Below are 21,962 nucleotides of genomic sequence, written 5' to 3' on the forward strand. Positions count from 1 at the left end.
ACATCTGACACCCTGAACAAAGCACTAACCCTGCAGGCATGCTACCTAATTCTACAGGAATGAAACAGGAAAAATAAGTCTACTCACCCACTTACCTCGCCAAACAGACGAACTTTTTGAACCATTAGCTCGTACCGTTAGCTGTGAGAGCCCTGTTGTTCCTGTCTGTCCGGGCCGATTCGTGAAAGGGGTGGGGGGGGGGAGAGAAAAAAAGAGTTGGTGCCTCGCTCTCACCTCTTGCTGTTTATCGCCGAAGCCCGTTGATGCCAAAGCCCTACACTCTGCTACCGCTCACTCCGCTGCCCGCTCCGACAGCTGCCCACTGTATAGGGTGGTCTCCTTTTTAAACTCTCCGCGCGGTCTCGCCCTTCTTGCACTCGAAGAAGTTTTTTAAAAAAACTGCCTTCCTTCAGAATTCAGCTTCCACGACGCTCTGTAGTCTCGATCCAAAGGAGAGCCTGAAAACAGAGTTTAACAGTTTCTTCGCAAAGTGGACAGAGTAAACATTTGAAAACTATTTAGTTTGTCGTGGTTATGTATTTCTTTATTACCAGTGACGCACTTTGCAGCAAGTCCTGAGCTTTTCCCCATTTGAGCTTAGAGCTTACATGAAAACTGACTTTCCCATTTAACCTGTGGAATGTGGTCTCTGAAATCAATTCCGAGCAGCAGTTCATTACAGCCTGAGCTGTTGATTGTTGGAAAATATTCATCTATGTAACAAGTCTGAGCTCGTAATGCCTGCTGACACTGGAAGGTGATCAGCAATGGGTCTCCATGTTAATTTGTGCCACAGGGGTGGTATTCTTCAGTTTGCTATGATGTAGATGTGTTCACACTTTGCTAATGTTTCTTCTTTGCTTAACACAAGTTTTAATTTGCTTTCAGCATCACTTTGGGAGGGTTTGGAGCAGACCGCTTCTACCTGGGCCAGTGGAAGGAAGGTCTTGGTAAACTCTTTAGCTTCGGAGGACTTGGAATATGGACTTTGATAGATGTGTTGCTGATTGGGATTGGCTATGTTGGGCCTGCTGATGGCTCATTGTATATCTGAGCTGCAGGAGAACCTTGTGACAACACCATGTGGAGCTGTAGAACACAAGCTGTGATACTTCGGAGAATGCTAATTCTGTAAGCGAATCGCTATTTTTTAAACATTTATTTATCAAGCTGAGGACTTGCACCAAGTTCAATTGTTTTGTACAGTTGGTTCCTGTTGGTCTTATAGGTAAACAGCTTTGAAAATGATTATTGAAATTACCAATGAAGACATTCTTGGGACTCCACAGTGAGGTTTTGCCCTGATTGCATCTTTGCATGGGGAAATTATCTGTACATTTTCTGGTCAGCCAGAGGCCTAAAGACTGTCTGCAAATCTGACCATTTGGATGTGGTGGGTGTGGAAATCAGCTGACAAAGATTTTAAATGTACTTAACGTACAGCTTTCTCACTGAGGAACAAGAGAAGATGGGAGATGCAAGCAAATTAATGGCTTTGGGCTGCTGGCAGCAAGAGAAACACAGGCATGTCCACAAATCACCTGTTCCCATTTTCTGGGCCTTCTAAATTTGCTATTGATGTTTTGAGTAACATGGGGAAAGTGGAACTGCTGATTGTACTCCATGGGAATAGCAACAGCAGTTTACTTTAGGTGTGGGTGGGATTGATGATAGACTGGGCTTCCATTGCACTCCAGTGTGCAAATGGTGGATCTGCCAAAGTTCCTTGTGCTGGTGACAATGATCATTCCAATCTGGGCCAGATCTTAAGTTCTGCTGTGGCCCCACAGGGAGATTCATTGGAAGACTCTGAACTTCTAATGCCAGACATTAAAACAGCTGTGGAATATGGGTTAGGAAAGCAGGCTGGAAGGTGAGTGGCCTCAGTTATATCCCTCACTCCATGCATCTATCATTCACGTTTTTCTGAGCTGGAATGACAGATTTTATGTTACAATTGTGTTAAGGGTCTTGAGGCTGACACACCAAGTGCCTGGTATTTCCATCAGCCGGTGTTTCCACTGCCTTCCACACAACTCTGTCAATAGAGATTCAGTGAAACCTGACATTCATGTTTTTCGGTTGATAATGCTGCTATGATTTAAATCTGGTTTTATGAGTTCATGTGGTTGGATTCAATGCTTTGGATAAGTGTAGAAATTTACTGTATATTGTTAGAAAAATGTGAAAATAAACATCAATGTGATTAATGCAATTGAAATCATCTCTTTATTTGTAATAAACTTCAATTTGGCTACATATAATCTTTAATATTCTTTATTGATTAGGACAAACTGATTATAGGCTTCAAAACTATAAAACTGGGTTAGAATAGGATAAAAACATCAGTATACATTAACGATGGCAAGAATAAGAGCTGGGTTTATGTGCAAGTGTGTCTAAGTACGATGTAATAGCAATAACGGAAATCTGGTTGCCCTCAAAGGATGGTGATGAATATAGAATAAAGGGAAAAGATAGGCAAGATCATAAATAGCAGCATATACATGAGAATTTAAATGTGAGGCTGCATATGATAGGAGATGAATTGAGACTTAGATATCTGGGTGAGAATTTCAAACTATAAAGATAAAGAAATAACATTGGGTGTATATTAGACCCCGTAATGCAGATAGTGATGTTTAATAAACTATCAGAATATTAGAAAAGTTTGTTCTAATAGTATTGTTATAGTTATGGGTGATTTTAATTTCCCAAGTATTGAGTGGGAGAACCTAGTAAACTAATGGATTACAGGAAAGTGAATTAATGATTGTTTTTTGACCCAGTACGTTAATGCAGCAACAAGAGGGGAGGCCTGTCTAGATTTGATTTTCTGTAACAGTCAGAATAGAAATTTGAGTACAGAAGTTTTGAGCCTTTAGGAACAAGCAATAACATTGTTATTCTCAAAGGGTTTTTTGGGAGAGTATAGCAGTAAAACCCAAAGCCACTAAATTGAATTTCAGAAAGGCAACGTTTGTGCCAATATCATAAAGATTTCAGAAGGTAAACTGGGAAGAACTGCTCGCCATTGAGTCAGTTGAGGAACAATGGGACTGATTTTTAGAGGTAATACTCAGTGCAGGAAATGTTCATACCCAAGGTTAGGACAAGAAATTTAAAAAAAAATCAACAACATGGATGAATAAAGATGCACATAAAAGTTATTGAAGAAAAGACAGCTATACAAGGAATACAGAAAAACTGTAACTGTAGGGCATATGAAAATGAGAGCTATAGTCAAGAGATTGCCAAAGGGCAGGGCAGGTTGAGAAGGATATTGCTGATTGACCCCCCCAAGAGATTTTTTTTCAATAGTTGAGTAGTAAAAGAAAGTCAAGGAGGAAGCTAGGAGTATTGGGAATAATAATGGGTGTTAAATTATGAAGGGGGGGACTCATCTCATTTTTAACTTGACAAGATCTTTCAGAAAAGGTCACCCTCAATCCTTGGTGGGATAGATAATGTGGCTCCTAACTCATATTTTGCTAAAATATTCATCGGCAAAGATGTTAGCAAGATGCCATTGAATGTAGAGGAAAAATAAGGTTGTTTTAGGTGACTTACAGATCTTAGGATATGAGGTCCTGCTTTAGCTGAAAAGGCTGAAAGTTAATAAATCTCCAGGGCCAGACAATATGCATCCAAGGGTATTTAGAGATCTGTGATTATATATACAAATCCCTAACAGTGAAGACAAAGGACTGGAAATGGGGTAACATGGAAGGGTGACTGCATTGACCCTGGTAACTATAGACCAGTAAGCTAATTGTGTATCGCAGGCAAGATAATGGAAACATTAGTAAAGAATGAGATGGAAAAGCAGTTGTTAAGAACAGGCATGTTAACAGAAACCCAGCATGGGTTCAGATGGAGAACTCAGGTTTTACTAATATGCTGGAGTTCTATGAAGAGGCAACTAAAATTTATTATAACAATCCATTTACTTGGATTTTCAGAAGGCTTATAACAAGGTACCCCACAACAGCTTAATAATCAAATTACAGGAGGTAAGGATTCAGGGTAAAATCTGCGAATGGGTGCAGAATTGGCTCAAACACACAAAACAGTGAGTTATGGTGAGAGCATTATTTTCACACCTAGAAGATGTTAAAAGTGGGGTTCTGCAGGGATCAGTTTTAGGGACACTTTTTAATTTACATTAATGATTTTGGATAAGCACATAATAAATAAACCAGTAAACGAGGACATTGCCCCAAGATTTGGGGGAGAAGATTTAGGACGGAGATAAGGAGGAGCTGCTTTTCCCAAAGAGTGGTGAATCTGTGGAATGAAGCACTCAGTAAATATATTTAAGACAAGGTTGGATAGATTTTTGCATAATAGAGGAATTAAGAGTTATGGGGAAAAGGCAGGTAGGTGGAGATGAGTCCATGGCCAGATCAGCCACGATCTTATTGAATGGTGGAGCAGGCTCGACGGGCCAGATGGCTGACTCCTGCTCCTATTTCTCATGTTCTAAGTTTGCAGATGACACAAAATTAGGGGGTACAGGCTGATATCATTCTGGCAGCAGAATCAATACAGTTAAATCTAAAAATCTAAATAAATGGCAGGTGAAATATAATGTAAGTAAAAGTAAAATATTACAACGGAAGTAGAAATATTAGATATAAATATACAATGGGGTTCAGTTAGAAAGGGCACTGCATGAGAAAGATTTAGGCATTCCGGTAGACTCTTCACTATTAACATCTAGACAATGCATGGAAGCGATTAGGAAGGCTAACAGAATGTTGGGCTAGATAATGCGCTCAGTGGAGTTCAAGTCTAGAGACACTATCCTTAAGCTGTATAATGTGTTTGTGAGGCCACACCTTGAATACTGTATAATTTTTGTCTCTATTTGGTGAGGGATGTGAAAGCATTGGAGAGAGTTCAGAGAAAGGTGACGAGACTCATTCTAGCTCTGCAGGGTATGAGCTATGAAAAAAAATTGAGAGGAGACATGATAGAAGTGTTTAAATCATTAAGGGTATAAGTAAGGTGGATGCCAGCTGCTACTTCAAAATTAATCCATCAGTGAAGACACAGGAAAATAGGCGGAGACTGGTTAGGAGAGATTTCAGATTAACATCAGGAAGCATTTCTTTACACAGCGAGTTGTGGACATGGGAGAAAGCAGGAGAATGGGGTTGAGAGGGAAAATAAATCAGCTCCGATAAGTTGAATTGCCTAATTCTGCTCCAATGTCTTATGGAATTGATTGAGGATGACCTTTCTGAAAGATTTTGTCAAGGTAAATTGTTTCACATTTTTCTGCCCGTGAGGTGAATGTTTTTGCATGTATTTGAAAATGCCTGTTAAAGTGTCTGCAAATTTTACTGAAGAGTACATAATATATGCCAGATTTGAAATGATCTTCCTGGAAGAACCCTGTGGTCTCTTGTATGCTGGACAGTTTTTTTTCTTTCCTTCCCACAAAATGTTCTATGACAGTAAATTTACACAATCTTTCTGCATAACTGTAAATATTGTGTTTTTATCCAATCTGTTTAACGTCAGCTTGAAAATCTCACCATTGTCCTATGATAAGTTGTGGAAACATGGAGTCACATGGACAAGCTACTGGGGAATCTCAGTGGATCTTGGAGGGAAAAGGACAAGAATGGTACAGATCGAAGCAAGAAGCTGAAGAAGTGAGTGGAAGAATTTCGGGTCGAAAAAGTCATTTTTTTTTAAAAGAACTGCTCGGGGAGAAGGGTCTGCATTGCGCAGGCGCGTGATGTAGCGCGCCAAGGTTTAAAAAGCAGACGACCATATACAGCGGCCATCGGAGTGGACTGAGTCAGAGTGGGACGGCTTTGACTCAAACAGGCTTCGGCGAGAACAGGCACAGGCCAGGGTAGGTTCCAGTAAGTATTTTGTTCAGATTGTCTAGCGTAGAGAGAATGCCAGGCAGGATGTTGGAATGCTCCTCTTGCAGGATGTGGGAAGTCCGGGAGCCCTCCGGTGTCCCTGATAACGACACCTGCAAGAAGTGCATCCAGCTGCAGCTCCTAACAAACCGCGTTAGCGAACTGGAGCAGGAGCTGGATGACCTGCGGATCATTCGGGAGAATGAGGAGATTATAGATCGTAGCTACAAGGAGGTAGTTACACCAAAGGAGCAGAGGACAGGAAATTGGGTCACTGTCAGGCGAGCGAAGAGGAAAGGGCAGGCAGAGCAGGGTTCCCCTGTGGCCATTCCCCTCAGCAACAAGTATACTGCATTGGATACTGTTGGGGGGGATGACTTACCTGAGACTAGCTGCAGTAGACGGATCTCTGGCACTGAGTCTGGCTCTACAGTGCAGAAGGGAGGGGGGAGAAAAGAGGAGAGCGGTAGTGATAGGGGACTCGATAGTTAGAGGTGCAGATAGGAGGTTCTGTGGTCATGACAGAGAATCCAGGATGGTTTGTTGCCTCCCAGGTACCAATGACATAGCAAGGAAGAGTGAAGAGGTCCTGGACAGTGAGTATAGAGAGCTTGGTAGGAAGTTGAAAAGCAGGACCTCCAGGTTGGTAATCTCAGGATTGCTACCTGTGCTAGGTGCCAGTGAGGGTAGGAATAGGATGCTCTGGAGGAGGAACAAGTGGCTGAGGAACTGGTGTAGGGGGCAGGGTTTCAGATTTCAGGATCATTGGGACCTCTTCTGGGGCAGGTGGGACCTGTACAAGAGAGACGGGTTACACTTGAACCACAGGGGGACTAATATCCCTTCAGGGAGGTTTGTTAGTGCTACTGGGGAGGCTTTAAACTAGATTTGCAGGGGGATGGGAACCAGAGTGCCAGAGCTGACAGTGTGGCTGGGGTGAAAATAAATGATGTTGAAAGTTTAAGCAAATCTGCTGATAGAAAGGTTGTGAGTGGTGGTAAAAATCTTCTGAGGTGTATATATTTCAATGCTAGGAGTATTGCGGGGAAGGCGGATGAGTTGAGGGCGTGGATTGACATGTGGAATTATGATGTTGTAGCAATTAGTGAAACTTGGCTACAGGAGGGGCAGGACTGGCAGCTTAATATTCCAGGGTTCCGATGTTTCAGATGTGATTGAGGCAGAGGAATGAAAGGTGGGGGAGTAGCATTGCTTGTTAGGGAAAATATTACAGCAGTGCTCAGGCAGGACAGATTAGAGGGCTTGTCTACTGAGTCCTTATAGGTGGAGCTGAGAAACAGGAAAGGTATGGCCACATCAGTGGGATTGTATTACAGACCACCCAATAGTCAACGAGACTTGGAAGAGCAAATCTGCAGAGAGATAGCAGACAACTGCAGGAAACATAAAGTTGTGGTGGTAGGGGATTTTAATTTATCATACATTGATTGGGACTCCCTTACTGTTAGGGGTCTAGATGGTTTAGAGTTTGTAAAATGTGTTCAGGAAAGTTTTCTAAATCAGTATATAGAGGGACCAACTAGAGGGGATGCAATATTGGATCTCCTGTTAGGAAATGAATTGGGGCAAGTGACGGAAGTCTGTGTCGGGGAGCACTTTGGTTCCAGTGATCATAACGCCATTAGTTTCAATTTGATCATGGACAAGGATAGATCTGGTCCTAGGGTTGAGGTTCTGAACTGGAAGGCGGCCAAATTTGAAGAAATGAGAAAGGATCTAAAAAGCGTGGATTGGGACAGGTTGTTCTCTGGCAAAGATGTGATTGCAAGCCTTCAAAGGGGAAATTTTGAGAGTGCAGAGTTTGTATGTTCCTGTCAGGATTAAAGGCAAATTGAATAGGAATAAGGAACCTTGGTTCTCAAGGGATATTGCAACTCTGATAAAGAAGAGGGAGTTGTATGAAATGTATAGGAAACGGGGTAAATCAGGTGCTTGAGGAGTATAAGAAGTGCAAGAATATACTTAAGAAAGAAATCAGGAGGGCAAAAAGAAGACATGAGGTTGCCTTGGCAGTCAAAGTGAAGGATAATCCAAAGAGCTTTTACAAGTATATTGAGAGCAAAAGGATTGTAAGGGATAAAATTGGTCCTCTTGAAGATCAGAGTGGTCGGCTTTGTGCGGAACCAAAGGAAATGGGGGAGATCTTAAATAGGTTTTTTGCGTCTGTATTTACTAAGGAAGCTGGCATGAAATCTATGGAATTGAGGGAATCAAGTAGTGAGACCATGGCAACTGTACAGATCGAGAAGGAGGAGGTCTTTGCTGTCTTGAGGAAAATTAAAGTGGATAAATCCCCGGGACCTGACATGGTGTTCCCTCGGACCTTGAAGGAGATTAGTGTTGAAATTGCGGGGGCCCTGGCAGAAATATTTAAAATGTCGCTGTCTACGGGTGAAGTGCTGGAGGATTGGAGAGCGGCTCATGTTGTTCCGTTGTTTAAAAAAGGATCGAAAAGTAATCCGGGAAATTATAGGCCGGTGAGTTTAACGTCAGTAGTAGGTAAGTTATTGGAGGGAGTACTAAGAGACAGAATCAACAAGCATTTGGATAGACAGGGGCTTATTAGGGAGAGTCAACATGGCTTTGTGCGTGGGAGGTCATGTTTGACCAATCTGTTGGAGTTTTTCGAGGAGGTTACCAGGAAATTGATGAAGGGAAGGCAGTGGATATTGTCTGCATGGACTTCATTAAGGCCTTTTGACAAGGTCCCACATGGGAGGTTAGTTAGGAAAATTCAGTCGCTAGGTATACATGGAGAGGTGGTAAATTGGATTAGACATTGGCTCGATGGAAGAAGCCAGAGAGTGGTGGTAGAAAATTGCTTCTCTGAGTGGAGGCCTGTGACTAGTGGTGTGCCACAGGGATCAGTGCTGGGTCCATTGTTATTTGTCATCTATATCAATGATCTGGATGATAATGTGGTAAATTGGATCAGCAAGTTTGCTGATGATACAAAGATTGGAGGTGTAGTAGACAGTGAGGAAGGTTTTCAGAGCCTGCAGAGGGACTTGGACCAGCTGGAAAAATGGGCTGAAAAATGGCAGATGGAGTTTAATACTGACAAGTGTGAGGTATTGCACGTTGGAAGGACAAACCAACATAGAACATACAGGGTTAATGGTAAGGCACTGAGGAGTGCAGTGGAACAGAGGGATCTGGGAATACAGATACAAAATTCCCTAAAAGTGTCGTCACAGGTAGATAGGGTCGTAAAGAGAGCTTTTGGTACATTGGCCTTTATTAATCGTAGTATTGAGTATAAGAGCTGGAATGTTATGATGAGGTTGTATAAGGCATTGGTGAGGCCGAATCTGGAGTATTGTGTTCAGTTTTGGTCACCAAATTACAGGAAGGATATAAATAAGGTTGAAAGAGTGCAGAGAAGGTTTACAAGGATGTTGCCGGGACTTGAGAAACTCAGTTACAGAGAAAGGTTGAATAGGTTAGGACTTTATTCCCTGGAGCGTAGAAGAATGAGGGGAGATTTGATAGAGGTATATAAAATTATGATGGGTATAGATAGAGTGAATGTAAGCAGGCTTTTTCCACTGAGGCAAGGGGAGAAAAAAACCAGAGGACATGGGTTAAGGGTGAGGGGGGAAAAGTTTAAAGGGAACATTAGCGGGGGCTTCTTCACACAGAGAGTGGTGGGAGTATGGAATGAGCTGCCAGACGAGGTGGTAAATGCGGGTTCTTTTTTAACATTTAAGAATAAATTGGACAGATACATGGATGGGAGGTGTATGGAGGGATATGGTCCGTGTGCAGGTCAGTGGGACTAGGCAGAAAATGGTTCGGCACAGCCAAGAAGGGCCAAAGGGCCTGTTTCTGTGCTGTAGTTTCTATGGTTCTATTGAGCACTGGACTGAAAGGCAAGTCGGCCAGGTGAGGGGGAAATGGGTACATCTAGCTTGCTGATGGATTATTTGCCACATTGAGTTAGGTGGGGTAGGCAAAGTGATGAGCTAGTGGAGGCAACAAGGGGCTGCAGATGATGCAACGGGTTCTGGGACCAGCTTCACTCGTCTCAGCACTGAACTGGCTTTGTGACGATGCCTCACTTTCAGGGTCTCCGCGCTTCATGTTTTGTCTATTATTTAATTACTTCTTTTATTATTTGCACGATCTGTTCTTTTTATGACACACTGATATTTGTTAGTCTTTGTTGTGAGTTATCCTGACACAGCTACTGCTTTTCCACTCTCCATTGCCCTCCCCACCTTCCTGCTCTTGTTCCATCCCTTCCCTCCACCTTTTTATACTGGCTATCTCTTCTTTCTTTCAGTCCAGCTAAGACATCTCAACCTGAAAAGTGAGTTGTCCATTTCTCTCAGTAGATACTGACTGACTTGCTGCATCGTACAGTACTTTGTGCTCTCTCCAGATTGTAGATAACCTGCATTAATTGTCCAGAATGGGGTGTTGAGAGAGGGGAATGTTGATATTATTCCAGACTGCAGCATCTATTGGCTTCAGGATGGCTTGCCGAGCTGATCTGTTCTGAGGATGGCAATCACAGGAAATAAAGCAGTAGTGTTTTCCTACAGTGGCCCTCATGCCCACCTCGAGAAAGCAGCAGCACAGTCTCAGCTCTCGTCCCGGAAAAGGAGTGAGGAATCAACTAATTGTGGTCTTATCCCTTTGCTGGAATGAGAGAATTCCCCACTAGCTGCCAGGGGAGGTGGTAGAGGCAGACACGTTACTGACATTTAAAAGACTGTTAAATAGGCACATGGATGATAGAAAAATGGAGGGTTATGGAGGAGGGAAGGCTTACACTGATCTTGGAGTAGGTTAAAAAGGCAGTACAACATTGTGGCTATGCTATTCTATGTTCTAGAAGTGTCAAATGTAACAGCAGCAGTTGCTTTCCCAAATAGTGAGCTTCCAATTACTGTACTGGCTACTTTGAGGTACAAGATCATCACAGTAACTGCCTCCAGCAGTCAAACCTTACAGAATGAATCAGTCTGCTAGTTTGGCTTCTCCAGCTTTCAGCTATTTAATCCAGCACTTTATGTGTCTAATGGCAATGGGACTTTTAAAGGTTAGGGCACTACCGTGAAAGAAAAGGTAAAAATATGAAAAAAAAAGTTTGCTGTTGATTTCTAGTGGTAACAACACAATTTAACATGCAAACAAAAATAAATAAACATACCATAATCTACTCGAGCACAGGTGCCCCAGGAAAGTTCAAGCATTCAGGAGCTCTATTCTAGAGGTACAACACCTTGTGATCAGACTGTAACTTGACAATGTTAGGCAGGCCAGCAGTTCTCATTCACCCCTCGGCTTGCACAAGGCAGAACCTTCTGGGCAAGTACTTCAGGAGGAATATACTCTGGAAAATAGAGAAAATTCTTTTCCGAAGAAGGATCAGTCACTATGAAACAAGAATGCTTAATCTGCATTTATTTACATGACAGCAATATACACCAACTTTTCGTCCAAGTGCGAATCTCGGCTCATCACTGGACAACATTGTTCCCTACACCTTTGGTCACAATCTCATAACTCCAGGACCCCCGACAACCAGCTCTATTTTCATAGCACTGGCAGGTTGGCAATGGGTTAGGATAATGTCTACTTGTAAACAATGGCTCTAAAATAAAAAAAGTAGGATATTTCACCCAAAATACTTGAAATTAAAAAAAAACGCAGTTTACTTCTGCAGTTACATGAAATACTAACAGAACAGAGTAAAAGGGATGCATTTAAATTACATTATATCTGGTTTAACTGAAATAATTTCAATTTACCATGTACCAAGTCCAACACAATTCCAAAGGATAACTAGGTAGATTACAAAAGTGAAAAGCCCTCAGATTACAAGTGGCTTGCTCCTCTCTGCAAGAGGTTGGAATCCTTTTGTACCATCTGGTCCCCTGGGCATTCGGATCACTCCAGCAGGCAGCCCAGCCGAGTTGTGCATTTTTCTGGAAAGCATGGGGCTGCCGACTGGAGTATTCTCATGCGATATCCCCTGTGCTTGTTTCCGCCTTTGTACCCAGGGGCTGCCTGATGGTGTGGTGCTGCTGTCTGATGAATAGTCAGTCCACTTACTCACAGCCTCAGTATTTACAGCACCACCGAGCTTAGCATTGGCCACAAGTGGGGACTTGTGCAGAGCTGGATCTTTCCGCTGCAGTGATGGGCTGGAGCGCGGGCTGCTCCACGGGCTCACTCGGGGAGAAGCGTTAGGACTCAAGTGATTGTTCTTATAGGTACCGGGGATCAGTTGATTATTGAGGTGAGACTTGCGGCCAAGCATAGGAGATGCAGGGTTACTCTCCGGTTCAGAAGAGCTGCATGCTGAGCAATCTTCACACATGAACTGCAGCTCCTCCACTCGCTTATTGGCGGAGCCGCTCTTCGCCTCATTTTTGCTAACATCTTCAGCCTCTCTGTTCTTCTCTCTGACTACTTTCTTCTTTGGCGGCTTCATCCCTATTAGCACCACTTTCATCCCCTTTTCTTCCATTTTCCCGAGTGACTCGTGTGCCTTGATTGCCGATTCAACATCTTCAAACTCTACAATTACACAATCTTTCGTTCCCAGCTGAGAGTAGCGATTGCTCAATCTTTTCACATCTGCAGGAAGCTCCTTCCCCGATTTCAGTACCCGAACAGAGACGACTGGACCGAACACACCAAATGCCTTCAGCACATGCTCCATTATTCTCTCTTGTAGGCCAGCAGTTTCACATTCTGAATTAGGATTTAAAACTTGAAATTCTGGACACAAATGCATATCATACACCAGCAGCATCCGACTCGGAAGATGTTCGCTTGGGAAAACTGGAACAGCTGACTTCCTTCTCACTTTTTTACCTTCTTCATTTAGTTCCAGAAGCTCCGAGTTCCTTAGAGCGAAAGCAGTTGTTTGCCAGTCACGAGTGAGATGTTTTACCTAGAACAATAGAGTCAATATTATCCTTACCACTACATTCAGGAAGCAGTAACTACAATTCACTGATACTACTTTCTACTGCTGCTGATGGTCCTTGAGATACCAGTTTTTGCTTCCACACTGCTTAACCAAAACAAAGGATGAAGGAAGGACTTTGTCCCTCCAAGCACTGGCAATGTCATTCCTATCGATGCCATGATGGAGGGGTGCACCTGTCACAGTAGACTGACAGGGACATGGTCAAGAGTTCCTCATGTTCATTGTCTGCTGCAAACTCCGTCTCTGGGATAATTGGCAACTGTAAGTTAGCCCTGCTGTGTAGGGGAGTGACAGAAACTTTCACACTTCTTAATTTATTTTTTACATATACAGTATTATTGTAATTTGTATTTACTCAACCCGATTGTGTTTCTACTCCCTCCCACTCTATGCTATGGGGCACACACTTCATAATTGTGCACACCACGGGCTGTGAACATGACTAGGTCAGGATTTTGTATGACAAGGGGACAGTTTGCCCAATCCGCAGCTTTTGTGAGGACAACAGAAGATCAACTGTGCGCCCAAACAAAGTGCCGAGGTTGCTGTCAGAATGGTTATTGCTATTGTCTGAATAAGATAGCAATGACAAGATTAAGTGCAAAGCAGACTGAACTGGAGTAAATCAGCAGGTCAGACAGCATCCAATGAAGGAAATGGACAATCAAGATTGTAGGTCAAGACTTATAGCCAGGTCGTGGAAATAGCTAAATGGGATACACCTTTTTTTTTAGTAATGCAAGCATTCTAGCACCTGCAGTCCAGGGAATCTGACAAACACAATAATTGGAACTGTTAGGGCATACTTTGGAGTTAGGATATATAGCAAAATATCAACTTCAGCAACCAATCTGAATGTTGATGGTAGATTATATTTAAAATGTAGCCCTGACCAATAGTTTCCCAGAGCTGGGGACATCGGTTAATGGCAAATCAGACAAAGCTGATTAACATACATTCATTTTGGGTGCTTGGAGTGTGGGCGTGCAAAGGAAGGAGGTGTGAAAATTATATGTAATTCAAAGGAAGTATTGTAGATGGAGTACATTGTTACTATAGAACTGTCCTGCTGCTACCTTTGACCTTCAGCACATAAAATGTCATGTAATATTGGGACAAACCGGTCTCTTCCTCTAAGAGTGTCTCACTTCTGTATCCTCCAGCTTCAGTCTCTCTCCAGTGACTGTGTTCACGTTACAACAGGACCCAAATCAATTCTAATGAATAATAGTTGGTACTACCAAAAATTTAACTAAACAAATAAAGCAATATGCAAGCTACAAAATTTGATGTTACCTTTTTGAAAGATGTCAGAAGTTTAACACTGACATAGCCCATCTTATTTCTCCTCACATGCTTTAGTAGAAACGCATCATTTTTCAGATAGTCGTCAGAGAGATAATATTCAATCTGAGCAACAAGTTTCTGCACCAACTCAGGGTCAGGGGGTCTCCACTCGGCTCCCACATCATCATCTGCTCCACTGCAGTAAATACAAGGCCAGTGAACTGCGGCTCGCCCTCTATCACCACCCCATCATTCCCTCAACCCAATCTCACAAACCCCTCAGTCTCCCAACCTCACCAACACCTTTACACCACCCACCCCTCACTCCCCTCCTTCTCACCATCCCCTTCACCTACCCACCTCTCACCACATTTGCCCCAACTTTCTCCTCACTCACCTACCCCACCAGCCCCCTCTGGCCTCCTTTACACCACTTCCTTCACCCTCCTCTCCCTCACCCCTCCACCCATCCTCCGTCATTCACCCCGCCACCCATCCCGCCCTCATTCCCACCACCCAGTCCTCCCTCATTTGCCCCCCACCCATCCAGCCCTCATTCCCCCCCACTATCCATCCCGCCCTCAATCCCCCCACCCCTCCGTCATTCACCCCCCACCCCACCCATCCCTCCCTACCCCACCCACCCTCCCTCCCTACCCCATCCCACCCACCCTACCCCACCCCACCCACATTCCCTCACTCCCTCCCTCCCTCATTCCCTCACTCCCTCCCACCCCACCCTCCCTCCCACCCCACCCTCCCCTCCCTCATTCCCTCACTCCCTCCCACCCCACCCTCCCCTCCCTCCCTCCCACCCGCCCCTCCCTCCCTCCCTCCCACCCTCCCCTCCCTCCCTCCCTCCCTCCCCCCCTCCCACCCACCCCACCCTCCCCTCCCTCATTCCCTCACTCCCTCCCTCCCCCCCACCCCACCCTCCCCTCCCTCATTCCCTCACTCCCTCCCACCCCACCCTCCCCTCCCTCATTCCCTCACTCCCTCCCTCCCACCCCACCCTCCCCTCCCTCATTCCCTCACTCCCTCCCTCCCTCACTCTCTCATTCCCTCCCTCCCTCATTCCCTCACTCCCCAACTTCCCGTCGCCCCTTTCCGACTACCTCTCCACCCAGAGCTCAGTACCTGTTTTTGGGCCCCGGGCTCGCCTCCTGGTCGGTGCCGCTGCCTGCAGAAGGCTGGGCCGCGGGCTCCTCCTCGGCTGCTGCCACCTGGATCAGGACGAGTGGAGATGGCGGTACGGTCTCCCCGGAGGAAGAGAGTGTGTTGGTGCACAACGTCCCGTCCATCAGCGGCCCGCCAGCCCGCTTCAGCGCCGAGGACGGACCACAGGCTTCAGCCGGAGGCCGAGCATCGGCCGGGGGAGGAGCGCAGGGCGGGGCCGCGTCGTGAGGTCGCCCGCGTGGGTATGGCCTGTGAGTCGGGGTGAAGAGCCAGTAGCCCGGAGCGGGAGCCAGGGCTTCCCGCACAGCCGGAGGCGCCAGGAAGGCGGCCCAGCGCAGGAGGGCGATCTGCAGGTTCAACATTGGAGGTGGCGGGGTTGGGCCGCCGCCCGGGGCTGATTTATCAGTCCCGTCCCCCACCTCCCAATCAGGCAGAGCCCGGCCCCACAGAGGGGTGGGTGGGGCGAATGAAAGAGGGAGGGTAATGGGGGAGAAGGGGAGGGTGTGAGAGAGAGGGGGGATAATGGGGAAGGGGAGGGTGTGGGAGACGGGGTGATAATGGGGAAGGGGAAGGGGAAGGGGAGGGTGTGGGAGAGGGGATAATGGGGAAGGGGAGGGTGTGGGAGACGGGGTGATAATGGGGAAGGGGAAGGGGAGGGTGTGGGAGAGGGGATAATGGGGAAGGGGAGGTTGTGGGACAGAGGGGATAATGGGGAAGGGGAGGGTGTGGGAGAGAGGGGATCATGGGGAAGGGGAGGGTGTGGGAGAGAGGGAGGATAATGGGGAAAGGGAGGGTGTGGGAGAGAGGGGGATAATGGGGAAGGGGAGGGTGTGGGATAGAGAGAGGATAATGGGGAAGGGGAGGGTGTGGGAGAGAGGGGGGATAATGGGGAAGGGGAGGGTGTGGGAGAGAGGGGGGATAATGGGGAAGGGGAGGGTGTGGGAGACGGGGTGATAATGGGGAAGGGGAGGGTGTGGGAGAGGGGATAATGGGGAAGGGGAGGTTGTGGGAGAGAGGGGATAATGGTGAAGGGGAGGGTGTGGGAGACGGGGTGATAATGGGGAAGGGGAGGGTGTGGGCAAGAGAGGATAATGGGGAAGGGGAGGGTGTGGGAGAGAGGGGATAATGGGGAAGGGGAGGGTGTGGGAGAGAGGGGATAATGGGGAAGGGGAGGGTGTGGGAGAGAGGGAGGATAATGGGGAAAGGGAGGGTGTGGGAGAGAGGGGGATAATGGGGAAAGGGAGGGTGTGGGAGAGAGGGGGATAATGGGGAAGGGGAGGGTGTGGGATAGAGAGAGGATAATGGGGAAGGGGAGGGTGTGGGAGAGAGGGGGATAATGGGGAAGGGGAAGGTGTGGGATAGAGGGAGGATAATGGGGAAGGGGAGGGTGTGGGAGAGAGGGGACAATGGGGAAGGGGAGGGTGTGGGAGAGAGGGGATAATGGGGAAGGGGAGGGTGTGGGAGAGGGTGATAATGAGGAAGGGGATAATGGGGAAGGGGAGGGTGTGGGAGAGAGGGAGGATGATGGGGAGGGTGTGGGAGAGAGGGAGGATGATGGGGAAGGGGAGGGTGTGGGAGAGAGGGGATAATGAGGAAGGGGAGGGTGTGGGAGAGAGGGGATAATGGGGAAGGGGAGGGTGTGGGAGAGAGGGGGGATAATGGGGAAGGGGAGGGTGTGGGAGACGGGGTGATAATGGGGAAGGGGAGGGTGTGGGTGAGGGTATAATGGGGAAGGGGAGGTTGTGGGAGAGAGGGGATAATGGGGAAGGGGAGGGTGTGGGCAAGAATGGGGAAGGGGAGGGTGTGGGAGAGAGGGGATAATGGGGAAGGGGAGGGTGTGGGAGAGAGGGGATAATGGGGAAGGGGAGGGTGTGGGAGAGAGGGAGGATAATGGGGAAAGGGAGGGTGTGGGAGAGAGGGGGATAATGAGGAAGGGGAGGGTGGGATAGAGAGAGGATAATGGGGAAGGGGAGGGTGTGGGAGAGAGGGGGATAATGGGGAAGGGGAAGGTGTGGGATAGAGGGAGGATAATGGGGAAGGGGAGGGTGTGGGAGAGAGGGGATAATGGGGAAGGGGAGGTTGTGGGAGAGAGGGGATAATGGGGAAGGGGAGGGTGTGGGAGAGAGGGGATAATGGGGAAGAGGAGGGTGTGGGAGAGAGGGGATAATGGGGAAGGGGAGGGTGTGGGAGAGAGGGAGGATAATGGGGAAAGGGAGGGTGTGGGAGAGAGGGGGATAATGGGGAAGGGGAGGATGTGGGATAGAGAGAGGATAATGGGGAAGGGGAGGGTGTGGGAGAGGGTGATAATGAGGAAGGGGATAATGGGGAAGGGGAGGGTGTGGGAGAGAGGGAGGATGATGGGGAAGGGGAGGGTGTGGGAGAGAGGGGATAATGGGGAAGGGGAGGGTGTGGGAGAGAGGGGATAATGGGGAAGGGGAGGGTGTGGGAGAGAGGGGGGATAATGGGGAAGGGGAGGGTGTGGGAGACGGGGTGATAATGGGGAAGGGGAGGGTGTGGGAGAGGGGATAATGGGGAAGGGGAGGTTGTGGGAGAGAGGGGATAATGGGGAAGGGGAGGGTGTGGGCAAGAATGGGGAAGGGGAGGGTGTGGGAGAGAGGGGATAATGGGGAAGGGGAGGGTGTGGGAGAGAGGGGATAATGGGGAAGGGGAGGGTGTGGGAGAGAGGGAGGATAATGGGGAAAGGGAGGGTGTGGGAGAGAGGGGGATAATGAGGAAGGGGAGGGTGTGGGATAGAGAGAAGATAATGGGGAAGGGGAGGGTGTGGGAGAGAGGGGGATAATGGGGAAGGGGAAGGTGTGGGATAGAGGGAGGATAATGGGGAAGGGGAGGGTGTGGGAGAGAGGGGATAATGGGGAAGGGGAGGTTGTGGGAGAGAGGGGATAATGGGGAAGGGGAGGGTGTGGGAGAGAGGGGATAATGGGGAAGAGGAGGGTGTGGGAGAGAGGGGATAATGGGGAAGGGGAGGGTGTGGGAGAGAGGGAGGATAATGGGGAAAGGGAGGGTGTGGGAGAGAGGGGGATAATGGGGAAGGGGAGGATGTGGGATAGAGAGAGGATAATGGGGAAGGGGAGGGTGTGGGAGAGAGGGGGATAATGGGGAAGGGGAAGGTGTGGGATAGAGGGAGGATAATGGGGAAGGGGAGGGTGTGGGAGAGGGGATAATGGGGAAGGGGAGGGTGTGGGAGAGAGGGGATAATGGGGAAGGGGAGGGTGTGGGAGAGGGTGATAATGAGGAAGGGGATAATGGGGAAGGGGAGGGTGTGGGAGAGAGGGAGGATAATGGGGAAAGGGAGGGTGTGGGAGAGAGGGGGATAATGGGGAAGGGGAGGGTGTGGGATAGAGAGAGGATAATGGGGAAGGGGAGGGTGTGGGAGAGGGGGATAATGGGGAAGGGGAAGGTGTGGGATAGAGGGAGGATAATGGGGAAGGGAAGGGTGTGGGAGGGGGATAGTGGGGTGAAGCTAACAATGAGGGAGGGTTTGGGGGAGAAGAGGAGGGTGTGGGAAGGGGAGCAAGGGATGGTAATGGGGAGAGGGAGGGTAGTGTGTGGACGAGGGGTCTGTGGGAGAGAGGTAGGGAGTGGGGAGAGGGAGGGTCATGGGGAGAAGGGGAGAGTGTAGGGATAGAGAGGGAGGGTAATGGGAGAGGAGGGGGTGATGGGGTCCAGGGAGAAGAGTCCAAATTGTACAAAATTATGTTCCAGCATTGAACTGATTTAATCCACTGGGTTTGGCCCCTTTGACATTTATTTACAAACAGCAACCTAAACCTTGAATAGCAGTGCTGATGGAGACACTGAATTACTCTGCTAACTGTATCCCCAAATCCTGACTACTAATAAATAATCAAAGTTGCTGGTGAACATAGCAGGCCAGGCAGCATCTCTAGGAAGAGGTACAGTCGACGTTTCGGGCCAAGACCCTTCGTCAGGACTAACTGAAAGAAGAGCTGGTAAGAGATTTAAAAGTGGGAGGGGGAGATCCAAAATGATAGGAGAAGACAGGAGTTGGAGGGATGGAGCCAAGAGCTGGACAGGTGATTGCCAAAAGGGATATGAGAGGATCGTGGGACAGGAGGCTCAGGGAAAAAGAAAAGGGGGAGGGGGGAAAAAACCCAGAGGATGGGCAAGAGGATGAGAAGGCTAGAGGGAGAAAAAGGAGAGAGAGAGAGAGAAAGAATGTGTGTATATAAATAAATAATGTCCCCCTCCCACTTTCAAATCTCTTACTAGCTCTTCTTTCAGTTAGTCCTGACGAAGGGTCTTGGCCCAAAATGTCGACTGTACCTCTTCCTAGAGATGCTGCCTGGCCTGCTGTGTTCACCAGCAACTTTGATGTGTGTTGCTTGAATTTCCAGCATCTGCAGAATTCCTCGTGTTTGTACTAATAAATAATTCCAGCTATGAACTCTGCTGCTTTGTCCCATTGTTAATGTTGTGTTTAGGCTGACCTTTGCATCAAACCTTAATCTCGTGCATCTGGAGATTTTGCACACCATTATTTTCTCGAAGCATTTAATAAATTTATTACAGTATTTTAATGCGTAATCCTTCAATTCTTTCAGTTATTTTAGAACAAAATGAGTTATTTTCAAATGAGTTTTTTGTACAGATGAATCTCTGTTGTGCTTTTTTGGTGGGTGGACAATTACACATAGCATTCTGTTCTGCAGGTAGACCATCGCCTGAAAGGCCAGGCCTCTGTATTTGACTTTGATATCCACCAGAAATTTATTCTCAGCTCCATCACACTTCATCCACAAACGTGCAGTTGGTTGAGTGGTAGCTGTGTGGAAGAGCTTCCAGCAGAAGTGGTTGAGGCAGGTTCGATGTTGTTTAAAGTTAAATTGGATAGATATATGGACAGGAAAGGAATGGAGGGTTATGGGCTGAGTGCAGGTCAGTGGGACTAGGTGAGAGTAAGAGTTCGGCATGGACTAGAAGGGCCAAGATGGCCTGTTTCTGTGTTGTAATTGTTATATGGTTATATATGATTGTGCGAATATTGCAGAACTCTACTTTATCTGTGGCTGGTCAATGCCTTTTCACAATCTCCAAACATAAACAAAATGGTAGTCCCTCCCCGATGAACAGTGAATCCCTCAAACTATTGGTTATTCAAAATCCATAATTATAATTTTCCATAACAAATCATGTCGCTAATTCCTGACATTGTCTAAATGTGACACTGTTAGCAAAATCAATTTTTCTAAACTGCTTCAGGGGCCGAAAGGGGCTATTCTGAGCTGTATCTCAAAGAAAAATAAAATCGGCGTACTTGAACTCACCCTTACTGATATTAAGGTAAGTCTACCATCCTTTGCCCATTCCATTATTCCAACACAATTAATTTTCCTGAAGTTATCTGCTGTTCTAGGTGTCTTTGCTGAAAAGCTACAACTTACAGACATCAGAAAGAGGAACTGGCCATTTGCACTTCAAGCCCGCTCATCTATTTATTAAGTGGTGACCATTTTGACAATTGCGTCACCTCTTTAAACACTAACAGATGCAACCCAAACCTATCCAACCATTCTGAGTCATGGTGTTTACAGCACAGAAACAGGCCCTTCTAAACATTTATTCTCCCCAGTGTTGTTGACAAGCCTCCATACCAACCCCTCCCCCCCCCACCATCCATGTGTCACGTTGGCATTTGAGCCTGCATCTCCCACTCAGGCTGCCAGCTCATTCCAAATTCGCAGCACCTGAGTGAATTTCCCCCTCGTTCACTTTTCACCCATAACCTATGACTTCCAGCTCTTGTTTCACCCAACATCTTACTTCAGTGGTTGGTAAGTGGATGGAGAAGATCGTGAGAGGCAGGATTTATGAACATTTGGAGAGGCATAATATGATTAGGAATAGTCAGCATGGTTGTGTCAAAGGCAGGTCGTGCCTTACGAGCATGATTGAATTTTTTGAGGATGTGACTCAAACACATTGATGACAGTAGAGCAGTAGATTTCAGCAAAGCATTTGATAAGGTACCCCATGCAAGGCTTATTGAGAAAGTAAGGAGGCATGGGATCCAAGGGAACCTTGCTTTATGGACCCAGAGTTGGCTTGCCCACAGAAGACAAAGAGTGGCTGTAGATGGGTCATATTCTGTACGGAGGTTGGTGACCAGTGGTGTGTTCTGGGACCCCTTCTCTTTGTGATTTTTATAAATGACCTGGATGAGGAAGTGGAGGGATGGGTTTGTAAATTTGCTGATGACACAAAGGTTGGGGGTGGTGTGAAAGGTGTCAGAGGTTACAGCGGTACATCAATAAGATGCAAACCTGGGCTGAGAAGTGGCAGATTGAGCTCAACCCAGATAAGTGTGAGGTGGTTCATTTTGGTAGGTCAAATATGATGGCAGAATATTGTATTAATGATAAGATTCTTGGCAGTGTGGAGGGTCAGAGGGATCTTGGTGTCTGAGTTCATAGGACACTCAAAGCTGCTGCACATGTCGACTCTGTGGTTAAGAAGGCATACGGTGCATTGGCTTTCATCAATCGTGGGGCTGAGTTTAAGATCCGAGAGGTAACGTTGCAGCTATATAGGACCCTGGTCAGACCATACTTGGAGTACTGTGCTCAGTTCTGATCACCACACTGCAGGAAGGATGTGAAAACTATAGA

The 21,962-nt window shown here is 47.0% G+C and overlaps 2 protein-coding genes across 2 annotated transcripts in view; one reads left to right on the forward strand and one right to left on the reverse strand.

The window, feature by feature from the left end:
* The window catches only part of tm2d3 (TM2 domain containing 3), a 62,685-nt gene extending 60,480 nt beyond the window's left edge, over positions 1-2,205 (forward strand). The window contains 1 exon segment of the mRNA XM_063070121.1: positions 889-2,205. Coding sequence (XP_062926191.1) covers positions 889-1,054 — 166 coding nt within the window. The 3' untranslated portion in view covers positions 1,055-2,205.
* A 7,298-nt stretch (positions 2,206-9,503) lies between these two features.
* larp6a (La ribonucleoprotein 6, translational regulator a) lies at positions 9,504-15,811 on the reverse strand. The gene is made up of 3 exons (XM_063071080.1): positions 15,277-15,811; positions 14,149-14,335; positions 9,504-12,813 (listed from the first exon to the last, which is right to left on the reverse strand). Exons 1-3 carry the CDS (start codon positions 15,675-15,677, stop codon positions 11,725-11,727), a joined length of 1,677 nt encoding a protein of 558 aa, XP_062927150.1. The 5' UTR covers positions 15,678-15,811; the 3' UTR covers positions 9,504-11,724.
* Between the last annotated feature and the right edge of the window lie 6,151 nt (positions 15,812-21,962).

The sequence above is a fragment of the Mobula hypostoma genome, chromosome 18 (assembly GCF_963921235.1).
Source record: "Mobula hypostoma chromosome 18, sMobHyp1.1, whole genome shotgun sequence".
NCBI classification, from domain to species: domain Eukaryota; kingdom Metazoa; phylum Chordata; class Chondrichthyes; order Myliobatiformes; family Myliobatidae; genus Mobula; species Mobula hypostoma.

Excerpts from the sequence above, each read along its gene's own strand:
- larp6a (XM_063071080.1), bottom strand. The coding sequence starts at position 15,677 with ATGTTGAACCTGCAGATCGCCCTCCTGCGCTGGGCCGCCTTCCTGGCG. Across the intron at positions 14,336-15,276 it reads AGCCCGGGGCCCAAAAACAG|TGGAGCAGATGATGATGTGG; the intron begins GTACTGAGCTCT and ends TATTTACTGCAG. Across the intron at positions 12,814-14,148 it reads TTCTGACATCTTTCAAAAAG|GTAAAACATCTCACTCGTGA; the intron begins GTAACATCAAAT and ends CTATTGTTCTAG.